The 12441-nt window shown below is 42.5% G+C and overlaps 1 protein-coding gene across 5 annotated transcripts in view; it reads left to right on the forward strand.

Moving 5' to 3' along the window:
* MAP3K15 (mitogen-activated protein kinase kinase kinase 15) overlaps positions 1-12429 on the forward strand; it is an 87414-nt gene extending 74985 nt beyond the window's left edge. For 4 of the 5 annotated variants that reach the window (XM_040532341.1, XM_040532371.1, XM_040532362.1 and 1 more), the window contains exons 19-29: positions 95-252; positions 2625-2808; positions 5271-5448; positions 6086-6260; positions 7414-7599; positions 8057-8162; positions 9899-10109; positions 10772-10884; positions 11079-11176; positions 11289-11365; positions 11871-12429. In XM_040532341.1, the coding sequence (XP_040388275.1) occupies positions 95-252; positions 2625-2808; positions 5271-5448; positions 6086-6260; positions 7414-7599; positions 8057-8162; positions 9899-10109; positions 10772-10884; positions 11079-11176; positions 11289-11365; positions 11871-11952 (1568 nt within the window). In that variant the 3' untranslated portion in view covers positions 11953-12429. Of the gene's footprint in view, positions 1-94; positions 253-2624; positions 2809-5270; positions 5449-6085; positions 6261-7413; positions 7600-8056; positions 8163-9898; positions 10110-10771; positions 10885-11078; positions 11177-11288; positions 11366-11527; positions 11833-11870 lie in introns of those variants that run through there. The other variant, XM_040532351.1, reaches the window with a different exon arrangement.
* Positions 12430-12441: the final 12 nt, after the last annotated feature.

Consider the following 12441-nt stretch of genomic DNA (forward strand, 5'->3'; position numbering starts at 1 on the left):
CTGCATTTGACAATTTTTGGATTGCTTAGTGGTGTGTTTATTCTCTTCAATAAGAATTAATATAAAACGTAACAATCCTTTTTGTCCTGCCTAGGAACATTGCAGTACATGGCTCCAGAAATCATTGATAAAGGACCACGAGGATACGGTGCACCAGCTGATATCTGGTCACTAGGTTGTACCATTATTGAAATGGCAACAGGCAAACCTCCATTTCATGAACTAGGGGAGCCTCAAGCAGCAATGTTTAAAGTAAGTATTTTTAAAAAAATTTTTTTTTACTGCCCAGTTTATGAATTTTCAACTACTAACTTAATATTAATTGTTAGTAACCTTTTGTTAACCTTTTTGTTTTGTTGACTGTTTTGCACAAAGCCACAGTCTGCCCTGTATTCTTAATTCTGTCTGAAGGATTCTTCTCTGCTCTAAGTTGTGTTGCTCTAGGGGGCAATAATTTATTTTTGTGTTGGAAATAGGTTATGACTCAGAGCAACAACCTGAAAGATGAGTGAAGATTTATGAAAACTAATATTCTCTAACTTCTTACTTCTGTCATCTCCTACTCTTGATTAATGATTTCCTTCTTGGCAACCAGAGTCTCCAATGATGACAACCAAGTTCTTGCAGCTGCTTTAAGTCTTTTTTTGTAAGCCCTCCTCCCAGAGGATCTGTTTGCACTGTCTTTCAAAGGCCCAATCTCTGCAAGGTGGTAGAAAGCTCTGGTGGAAGAGGGCAGTCTAATTTTTCCAGGATTTCTTACAATGGGAAATATATTATCTCCGTAACCTAGCAAACTACTTTAAATTACAGATATTGTTAAATGGCTTTTCCTTGGTATGTAGTTAAAAGTCACAATGTGAACATTAGTGTAAATTATTACTGCAACCATGGTAGCAAAATCAAAAATTTATCAATATGGATAGTAAGCGGGGCTGCAATTCACCATGCTTCATACTAGGCCTGCGAGTTGTCCCATTCACCAAAGCTAAAAGGCAAAGAAAGGGATAGTTACAGTTTTTGACGTAGTTGTTCCAACAGTATAATGGACTGTCCTGGCTTTTGTTTAGTGCTTAAAGGCACCTGGCACCACAGTGCCATCAGCTTGTGACACAGCTGAAGCTGGCTGTGTGAGCCTGCCTCCCGAGTGCACAAAGAGGAGCTGACCATGTAGAAGGACATGTCAAGAGGAGTCGTCACAGCCCAGCGAGCAGCTGGCTCTTTTCCCTCTGTGCCCGAAGCAAAAGTCTTGCTGGGCTGGCATTTTGAAATGGTGAAACTATATACCCCATTTATAAAGCACCGTCCAAAATGCACATGGGATTTTGCAAATCAGATAAAAATGCTTCATCAGGAAAGGTAGATGCATAGATCCAACTATGGATGTGTCCAACAGGGCACAACATAAATTTAATTATTTATTAAATACATCAATTTAATTGCAGAGGTTAGCAAGTTGCCTATATTTAAAAGAGTTACCTGCAGTTTTTGTTCAGAATATAATGAGTTTTGAATGTGCTTAGCATTCTGGTTTGGAATGGCTTAATGCATTGTTAGCATTTTACATTCTGCACTGTCACTTGAAAGCAAGTGCAGCTTGCTTTCACTGCTCAGCATTTTTTTGCTTCAGCTTGCATTGAAGCAGAACCACTATCGTAAGTGCGTAAGTGCCCCAGCATGTTAACGCAGTTGTATAATGAGGTTATTTAAACAACTTACCATTTTAGCAAGCTGCTGGCACTTGTTTAACTGCTGGGCTACTATCTCCCTTGTGGCCACTATCTTTCTGCTTGGTCTCCAGCACCTGCTTTACGTAAAGATGCTGAGTCTACAAGACAGACACCTGCCATACAGTGCACACATTACACAGCTCTCACCTCAAGACATTTACACGGGCTTGGCATTAAAGAGGAAGAAGGCAGCAAAGGAGCTGGAGAAATCACTAGGGAGCAACTTGGACAAGTACATTTTTCATTACTTAAAGAAAGTTTGGAGGATTGTGTCTCGATAAACCTTTGGGCATCACATGATTTTCATTACCTAACACTGAATGCCTGCAGAAGACATCTGTCCCAAGTGCCTGGCGTGGTGACAAGGTCTGGCAAGGTCGTTTTCAGCATTCGTACAAGGAAATTTGGCAGCAGCTGGAGCAGAACAGGTGCAGGCCTGGGCAGCGAGGCAGTCAGCGCTAGAGGAGGAAGTTATTCCTGTTCCAGGGCACAAATGTGCTGGAGGAGGTCAGCAACTGAGAGAGATGACACTGCAGTGGGGCGATGGGAAGCGTGTGCTGCCTCAGGAGGGACACTTGGCTAGCGTGAGAAGCAGCATCTTAAGCACTTGGTATGCATAATGTCCAAATCCTGAGAATGTCTGGAGGTAGATGGTTGGATACATCTATACGTTGACATGTGTTTGACATTTGTGTAACACAGCGGGCATTCAGGCCGTGTTTGCAATGAAGTAACACTGGATCAGAACCTCATCACTTCACTGCTGTGTGGGTACCTGGAACTCTGCTTTTCCCATTTGCAGTCATTGAGGTTGTGACAGGTCATACTAAGAAAGCTTAGGCCCACGCTCTCCTTGCAGTTTGGTTAAAATAATTTGCATTTGTGTTTTACCTGCAGGTTGGGATGTTTAAGATTCATCCTGAAATTCCAGAATCGCTGTCCACTGAAGCAAGGGCCTTTATTTTGCTCTGCTTTGAACCTGATCCTTGTAAGCGTGTTACAGCATCTGATTTGCTCAGAGATTCCTTCCTGAAGCAAGTAAACAAGGGCAAGAAAAGCAGAATTGCATTCAAGCCTTCAGGTAATTATCAGCCAAATGCAAGTCAACATCGTTATTAAGGGTTATATAAAAGATTGGAGCCATTAAGCACTTCATTTTACTACAGATTTTTCTTGTGCCAAGAAATCAGCAGGAACTCAACAGTTGAAAGTGCCTGTGATTTGTAATTACACACATTTTGTGAGAATTGTTTAATTTTGGTGTCTTGCTTATTTTGCATTTTTTCTTGCTGAAAACTCCCAACCACGTTCTTCCTTCCACCAAAAATAAATGCCCCATTTATAGTAAATTGAAATTAGAAAAATGACGTTCAGTAAAGAATTTCCAAAGCAGCTCTACATTTTAGATTCACAATTATGTACATTTCAGAGATCTGGGTTTTATAGAGTAGGTCCTTGGCACCCAAAAATGGGTCTGTCAGGTGTCTACATGGCTCAGCATTTTCAAACTTGATATGTAACTTGGAAATGTGACATGTAGGCAATGAAGTATCAGTTCTGGGGGTTGATTTGTTTTATCCACTTTGCTTGTTTTCCCCTGCTCCCGCAGTGGGGAGCCACTTTCTTAATGATAAGCAATTCTTAATACAGACCTGCCAAATAAATCCTAAGTGTTTGAAGGAACTGTCCATTTAAAAATGAGCAAAACCATTGATCTTTTTGCTGTCTGCACACACACGTGCACACATTCCCAGGGCAAAGTGAATCACTTCCCTCTTTGATCATTTTTCCCATTGGCAGGGAGCTTTTGAAAGAAAAGGAGTGGAATTCTTAGGGGGAAAAACTAGCAAAGAATTTATAACACCTAGCTGAGCTGGATTCAGCAAGGAAATGGGCATCTCCTCTTGTCCTGAGGGGCAGTGGGTGAAGAGAACTGCGGTCCCTGAGGTTAGACTGATTAGTGGGAGAGCTCATGCTGCTCTGCTGGGAGCTATTGGCAGGGTGGCAGCCTTCTGCAATGGTCTTTTCAGCCCTTGGCTGAGGACATTTCTTGGGCAATTGTGTGGCATTACGAAGGATGCTGCCTACCCTGTTAGCTGCCCTGGGAGCAACAGGGTCATTGTCAAATACCAGTGGAGCTGCGGTTGTCTTCTCCACCCCTTCCTTCCTCCTGCCTTCCTCCTTTCTTCTCTCACCCGTTGGTGAGGCTATGGGACTCCGGGTGGCCTGAGGAGCTGGTGCTGCAGGGTGCAAGCTCTGGGCTGCAGCAAGAAGCAAGCTCAGCATTGGCCGGGGATGCGAGCAGAGTGGGCAAATGCTACAAAAACTATTTCTTGGGTGAAGGAAGGGAAACACAACATGGCTGCAGCTGAATGTGTGGTTTGCTGCACTGAATGGGGGAAAGTTGTGCTGGCTGCTGCCAACATCTCCACGGGGAGTTTGGGAGCACAAAGCAGGTCACGGTGCAGCAGGTCACTTTGTCTTCCCCCTCTGCCATTTTCCTCACTACCAATTTCCACATCTTTGCTCTCAGCTTTCCATCCTCTCTTTTTTTTTTCTTTCTGCTGATAAAAGCAGCCCACATCAAATCTCTTACTCTTGGGATGACAACTTTCAATTTTCCATACAGCCGAGAAGCCTTGAACGAGGTCTCACAAGGCGACATACATTGTTTCATTTCTGCGAAGCTTTACCCTCAGCCGTTTGAACATCTATCATTTATTATGGAGTGTCAGAGCTTTCTGAACAACTTTTAACTTCTAGCTCTCCTCCTCCCCTGGCTCCTTGCTTCTCCACACAAGTCGTTGCGACAAACATCAAAAACTTTCACGATATTTTAGCTTCACACGTGTACTCTAGTTGAAAGAACTTCTTTACTTTTCTTATCATGCAGCTGCAAATTGGCAATCAGGTTTATAACAAGCTCTCAATATCTGTTGTTTTTTTTTTCCCTTCTTTCTTTCAAGATGAATTGGAGTGGGACAAGAGATTTCCTTCAGGCTAGTCCCAAAACAGAGACTCCTTACTGAGGGCAGGGGGAAATGTGAACAAAGCTGATGCCTTGAGTGACAGAGAGGGAGCAATTGTATGTCCGTTAGCACCATTGGGCAGAGGTGAGGTGGGAGGGGGCCGGATATCAAAGTGCTCTCTGCTTAGAGATCCAGCTGTGATGGAGCAGCTGGTGGTACCTGGCTGGATCGAGCCAGGCTCATGAAACAGCTGTATATTCAGTTGTACCCTCTGTGGGAATAGCACCACGGGGGAGTGGGTGTATGTCTGCAAGACAGGGTAACAAAATGACCTTCATATTTCATCTAGGTGCTATGCTGCCTTTGGGTTCGGCAGTTAGTTAATTCATACCTTTTATTGCTTATGCATGTAATGATTTAGAGTTGTATTTCTGCTTTCTATCCACAAGGTTACCTCTCCCTCAGCCATTCTGCAAAATGAGGCCTCGATATCACTGCAGATGATCACAGCTGCTTTAAGCACATTGCCCTTTCCTGCCCGGTTGCATTACATATTTATAATGTCTGTTCGTAGATTACAACCGTAACACATCCCTCCCGCTGCCCATCCACGGAGAGCAGGCTGGCAGTAGCAGCAGCGAGCATGGCTCCGTTTCGCCAGACTCTGATGTACAGCACGATATGTTTTTTGAAAGGCCAAAGAGATCCATTTCAGAGATTCACGTAAAGCATCCCATCTCCCATTTACTGAGGTAAAACATTTTCTTTTCACTTGACACCCATGACTATTGTGTGGATTTAGTTCCTGTTATATTTTATCTGAAGGTATTTTTTTTCACAGTGACTTTAGTAAGCAGGTGAGTTACAGAGGCAAGTTACCAGTTAACTTAAATATTGCGTATATTTAACTAACGAAAAAATATTTTTTCTTCTTAATGTTTCCATGTATTTATGTACTTTTTTTTTCCCCTATAAATGTTAGTCTTCCTATTGAGCAAGTGCATATGGATTCAGGAGTGAGTGAAGGAATTGCCCCTTTCCATTTTTTTTTTTGCTAGTTCTGCTGATCAGAGAGCACAAAACAGTACTTTCAAATGAGAACATTAGAGTGTGGGGCCAGGAAAAATGAATAGTTATCCTCAGTCCAGGATTTTCAGTTTCCCTCCCCAAAACTGAACCAGTGCTGGGTGATGCTGGCACCAGCTTCTCAGCAGGGTGAGATGAGCAGTCTGTCTTCAGTGAGGTTTTTCACCAGCTGAGGATCTGCACCATCTCCTCCGTAGTTTGACTCGCTTTGTAACCTACCAAGTACCCCTCCTCCCTTCTGGCAGTGCTGCCATGTTGGTAATTCTGAGGTATCTCTTGTTTGTGGCCCTGTTGCTGATGCAGCGTGCCCGATGAGGGCTTGGCCTTGGAGGACAGGAGCGCCTCTCCTTCCCTTGAGGATAAGGATTCTGGTCTGTTTCTGCTACGGAAGGACAGCGAACGCCGAGCAATTCTGTACAAAATCCTTAAGGAAGAACAGGATAAAGTTGCTTCAAATTTGCAGGACTGTATTGCACAGGTAATTTCATCTTTTTTTCCTGCTTCAAAAGGAAAATGACAGGCTAGGTTGTCAGTATTTCTTTCCTGAAAACAAATAAATGAAGGTGCCAATAGTTTTAAATTAATAGTTCTTTCTGTAGTCCACATTCATACTGGCACTCGTGTTTGATGGTGTGTCAACTTCAACTGCTTGGATTGTTCCTTCTGAATATTTTAATCTCTGAGGGTTGTAACTGTGTGGGCCTTTTGGTGTTGCCTGAATGGACAGCAAACATCACATTTTGCCTGTTACTGGCCTTCTGTTTTGGGGCATCTGGTGGCTGTTAGACAGCTGAGATTGGTGCGCTAGGTTTTTTTTGGTTGTTGTGCATGTTTTGTTTTGTTTTTTTAAGGACAAAGTTGCAGAATAGCCCAGAGTTTTAAAGTTTGTATGTGGCATCTTGGTCAGAAGTAACCAAGGTTTTAAATATTTTCCAGGATAAGGAAGGATTATTTAGTAACAGCAAGTCCTACCTCAGTATCCAGCTGTTCTGCAGCATTGCCTTAATCATCTCCTTTCCATGATTCCTGTAATACTTCTTTCTCCCTTTTCCTTTGAATTACACAGGTTGTTATTCTTACAAGTACTTGAATGGCTTTAACTATAGGGGTTATGGACAGCAAAACATAGAATGAACATTTGAGTACTATCACTGCATGACTTAGACCTTTTTCTGATTTACCATAGATGTGTGTATAAATATAATGTTTTGCCTAAAGAAATTGAATGTCTGCATAATTAGTTAGAAGTCCAGATTCAGCTTCAAAAAGCTGAGAACATCCATTAAAATTTGTGTGTCTTACCAACTCGCTCTGCTACTTTTATGGAGAGGAGCTGCCCTCTGCAGTACATTGGACAAATGTGTAAATACCTTCTTGAAGCTCTTACCGTAGTGACAGCCACAGTAGCAGTAGACCTAATTCATTTTTGGAAAATAGGAATTACTGTAAATAAAAATAGAAAAAAGTAGAAAATAAAAGCTAGGCAGAAATGAAAGTTCTGTGACTTCTGTGTATAGGTATGAAATATACATCTGCAAAGCTATAAATTGTAACCTAAATATTAATACTACTAATTAGATGTTTAATGACTGTGAGATTTACTTGATATACATTTTTTATCTTTTCTCCAGAGCTCTGAAGAACTGCAACTTTCAAAAGCCCACATCAACCAAATTATTGGGATTTTAAGGGACTTCATTCGCTCTCCTGAGCATAGAGTGATGGCTTCGACCATATCCAAGTTGAAAATGGATTTGGACTTTGACAGCACTTCCATCAATCAGATCCATCTGGTGCTGTTTGGGTTTCAGGATGCGGTGAGTTCTTTGCCAGGCACAGAGGGAGGGGAATTCTTCCAGGACAGACCTCTCCCCAGGGGGTTTGTAGCTTCTCTCCTCTTCCTCACCTCTTGCCCTTTAGCCTGTTCCTGCTGAACAGCAGAGGGACACACAGGGCTGGACGCAGAGCTCAGGGAGATGGGCGCTGCCAGCCAGGCCATGAAGCCAAGCGGGGTGTTGAGGGCTGCCCGTAGGCTACCAGCAAGCTGTAATGTTTGTTCTGGGCCCTGCGTTTATCTCGTGTTCTACCTCCCCTGGTACAACAGAGGGGCTAATACTGTCAAATTGTTGTTTAGACTTTCAAAAGTGGGAGGGCATTAGTGACTCATGCAGTTGTTTCTTTATAAAACTTCACCTTAATATTGAAAAACAAGCCTTTCTTTCCTAAGGTGTAAGCTACTGTTGTTTCCTGCAGCTTTTACTTGTGTATTTGCAGGTGAACAAAGTATTAAGGAATCATTTAATAAGGCCCCACTGGATGTTTGCAATGGACAACATAATTCGTCGTGCAGTCCAAGCAGCAGTCACTATTCTTATTCCAGGTAAATCAAAACAGCTGTAAACAACCTAAAAAAAACCCTGATCATGTATCAGTTACAGCAAATGGAGCACTTTAAATGTTTCAGTGTAATCCATCAGCATGTTGTTAACAACATCCCATGTGTAACTACATCCAAGGCACAGGATCAATGTTGTACAGAAAGAACCGTTGATCAAAGATTAATGCCATACCTGCAGTACAAAAGTGCGTAACGAGTAAGGTTACCAGTGGGTAACTGCACCACCAGCGTGGTCTGGTTTAAACAAAGAAAAAAAAAAGCAACAAAGAAACAAAAGAGCAAATTAAATTTAGAACAGAATAGTTCAGTTGTAAGGGACCACCAAAGACCATCAAGTCAAACCACCTGAGCACATCAGGGCCGACCAAAAGTTAGGGCACATCACGGAGGGCATTGCCCAAATGCCCCTTGAGCACTGACGGGCACGGGGCAGCACCCACCTCCCCAGGAAGCCTGTTGCGGTGTGTGACCACCCTCACGGCAAAGAAACGTTTCCTGATGCCCAGCCTGAACTCCCCGGCGCAGCTCTGTGCCGTGCCCGTGCCCCGCCATCGGGTCCCAGGAGCGGAGGCCGGCGCCTCCCCCTGCGCTTCCCCTCCTCAGGAGGCTGCGGAGAGCAGCGAGGTCGCCTCTGGGCCTCCTCTCCTCCAGGCTGAGCAGCCCAAGTGTCCTCAGCCTCCCCTCACAGCACATGCCTTCCAGCCCTGCCGCCAGCTCTGCTGGCCTCCTCTGGGCGCTTTCAGGGACCTCAGCAGCCTTTCTGTGCTGTGAAGACAATACAGTCCAACCTGGAACCACTTCTATTAAGAAAGAAAATGATGCTATACAACATTTTAATGAAATCCAAGTGGAAATCCACTGCTTGTCTGGTCTGGTTATGTGTTCTGAAAAATGACTACTGAGCTCTAGAGCAGATGCAAAGAAGGGGAAAGAGCAGTGCATTTATATGAGATTTTGGCCCACAGATGGGTAATAGGAAAAATCACCACCATCACCAAGAGGGGAGAGGCTAAAAGACAATAGAATAAATCTAAGACATTCAGGAATAAATCTAAGTTGGAGATCTGCAGGTAGCTTCGTAACTCTCTGAAGTGCTAAGCACTCTTTCTAGTGTGAGAATATTCTGAGTGCACTTACTGATGGTGAGCCCTTTCAATCCGAAGTTGCCATGGCTTTAGACCAAATCAGCCGAATTTCTTAAGACTTTATTGTCAGAAGAAAAGTGGCAGCTCTTCTTTGGTGGGAAGGGCAGGAGCCTGCAGCAAGTTCTGAGATAAATGGAGTAAGAAATGCTTCCTGGGAAAGACAACAGCATTGTAACTCTTTGGTAAAGGGCAATAGGGATAAACAACTTTTTAAAAATAAATAGATTAATAAAGAGAACAAAAGCCGAACAAGCTTTCATGGATTTCTCGTTAATGCATTTCACTAACTGCCTTGTTCTTCAGCACAAGCATATTTATCACAGCCACCTCTACTGGTAAGCTACAGCTGTGCTACTACAGTGCCACTTGTACTTATCTTAGAATTGAGGTCATAAAATCTGGGGTCCAGCTAACAATAACAAGGCTTTGCTACTCCCCTGCTCACCACTGTAATAAAAATGAAAAAAGGTCACATCCTCAGCTGCAGCTTCCTCAATTCCAGTAGTAAAGAAGAAACTGTACCAACCCATGGAGCTATTCTTGTATAAAAACAAACTTGTTTTGTTTTATCAGAGCTTCGAGCTCACTTTGAGCCAGCATCAGAAACGGAAGGTGGGGACAAAGATGGTGACGAAGTGGAGGAGAGCTACCAGCCCACGGAACAAAATGGGACCGAGGACCCTGCCGCCACATCAGGAGTCAGCACCCTCAGCTCCGTGGTGTCACATGAGGCGCAGCAGCAGCTTAGCCTGGAGTTGGGCAGACTCAAACAGGAGTCGGTCAGGTAATCCCCAAATAAAGACTATGGATTTATTTTCAGGCAGTCTTTGAAAAGCTCACAGACGCTTTCTGCAGTGACAGGTACATACATAACAAGAACACTGCTTATCTTGTGATAAAGCAGACCTTCCAGGAGCACAAGTAGATTCAGAATACACTGGCAGGGCTGGTATGACAACTCAACAGCCTTCAGTGCAACTTTTGTTTCTACGTAAATCTTCTTTTTAAATTCCAGAACGTCCTCTTGAATTTCTACCATTAAGTAATTAGGCCTGTGTAACTGTGTTGGTTTCTCTCCTATTTCCTTAGTTCACTGGATGCCACCTGACCCAGTGGCAGTGTCCTCAGAGATGTTCCTGCGAGTTTTAGGAAAACACCACTATAAAGGCAGATACTCTGCCCAGGGCAACCGCAAAGCAATAGGAACAGAATTTACACACATTTACTAAATTCTGCTGCAAAGATGAAAGCCTTAAAGTGCCACCACTACGCTGAGTCTCAGACAACCAAAATGAGATGTTTTATCTTCTTTAAGAGTATCAGGAAGAGTATCAAGCATCTCTGACCTGTGGTAGTTGTTAAAAACGATACTTTTTTTTTTTTTCCTCCAAGTAAATTTGATTATTCTCACTATAGCTATGTTTGCTCTCTCTTGTATGCTAACAGGCTTTTGGAAAACCTAATTCAGAAGGAAAAAGAGTATCAGACTCTCTTACAACAATCCTTGGAGCAAAAAACTCAGGAATTATGTTTGCTTCAATTGAAACTTAAACCCAAAGGTAGGAGGAGATACTGCATACTTTAACAATCATACGCAAGTATATTGGCTCGTGCTTGTTTAAAGGGTAATTTGATTTGGCTCAAGGTATCTTAAAAGATCCTCTATTTTAAGTAGTTCTCAAACCAGCACTTTTGTCCTAGTTTTGTGGTATATTAACCTATGCTTTATTTATTATTTTTTTTCCTGTTAAAGACTCTTGGTGGACTGCATCAACTTTTAAAGAGAATGCAGACCCTGAGCTCACGAACTGGCTGAAACAACAAGGAGCAGACTTGGATGCAATTAAGAGGGTAAAAAAAGAAAAAAAAAAAAAATCACCTTAAAAAAAAAATCATTGCAGTCATTGCTAGCAGTCTGGTTTCAAAGAAGGAATAATAACTTAGGAACAAATTTGCCTTTCAGTTTGCTGAAGAGGATTATACACTAAGTGCTGTCCTCAATGATATCACTAAAGATGATTTGCGGTACCTTCAACTGCGGTAAGGAACTACCTCTTAGGTCATTAAGAGTTTAATTTGTTTAAAAAAAATGAAAAAAATGTGGTTTAGGTTTTAGGATTTTCATACAGCTCTGTTAATTTACTCCGTGATCTTCTGTTAATGTTGTTTGTGTGTTAACTGACATACCATAATATAACCTAGGGTGCCTCATGCCACATAAGTTTTGGTGTTTACCAAGGTTGAGAGCTATTTCGCCACCATTTAGGACTAAGTGAACACATGGCAAGTAAGCATAAAGAACTTACTTTTCCTACCCCTTGATTAAAATCCTTTCATTGTCATTCTGTTAACCCCTGGATGACATGGAAGAAGGTGTTCTGGCCCTAACCTTAAAGGAGTATAGAGCTTTTTGTGTGCCATCATAATGGCAAATTATTGGGAATTCTAGCGTTTTTGTTGCTCGCTGTAGAGTAAGGGAGATGAGGATGTTTTCCCCTAACTCATTGCTGTAGTCCCTAATTGTTCTCCATTCTTCTTCATACAGAGGGGGTCTTCTCTGCAGAATTTGGAATGCCATATTAATCCACCGCCAAACATCTGATAAGACCTCAGAGGCAGAAAGTTAGCTCCTTGGAAACAGAACGTGTAATGGGAATAAGCAAATGAAAGATACATTCCTAAATTATTGTATGTACATTCATGTATAGTGGCCTTGCAGGTTTTGCACAACTAGACAGCTTGTTTGACCACCAGTGTAACACAGTGAATAGTAACAGCTTATGAAAAAGTGAAGCAGAAGTCAAATGCCTGTCACTGTAAATATAAAGCCTTAGCTGAGACAAAACTTCTGCAAAACATGTACCACACCTCTGAACTGGCTTTACCGTTGTGAAAACTGTGAACTTAATGTGTTACAGCTCTGCAGGGGGATGGTTTGAGCAGGAAGGGGTTAAGCTCTAGCACATCACCCCTTTGTAGATGACTCTATATAGCTTTTTATATTAAAGCTACTCTTGCTAAGAAAAGCCTGGCATGATGCTTTCATTTAGTAACTTTTCTGCAGCAAAAGCACAGCTAACCTAAATGGTTTTTTTTGGCAAGTGGTTGGTTCATAA

Source organism: Cygnus olor, chromosome 1 (assembly GCF_009769625.2).
Source record: "Cygnus olor isolate bCygOlo1 chromosome 1, bCygOlo1.pri.v2, whole genome shotgun sequence".
In the NCBI taxonomy this organism is placed as follows: Eukaryota; Metazoa; Chordata; class Aves; order Anseriformes; family Anatidae; genus Cygnus; species Cygnus olor.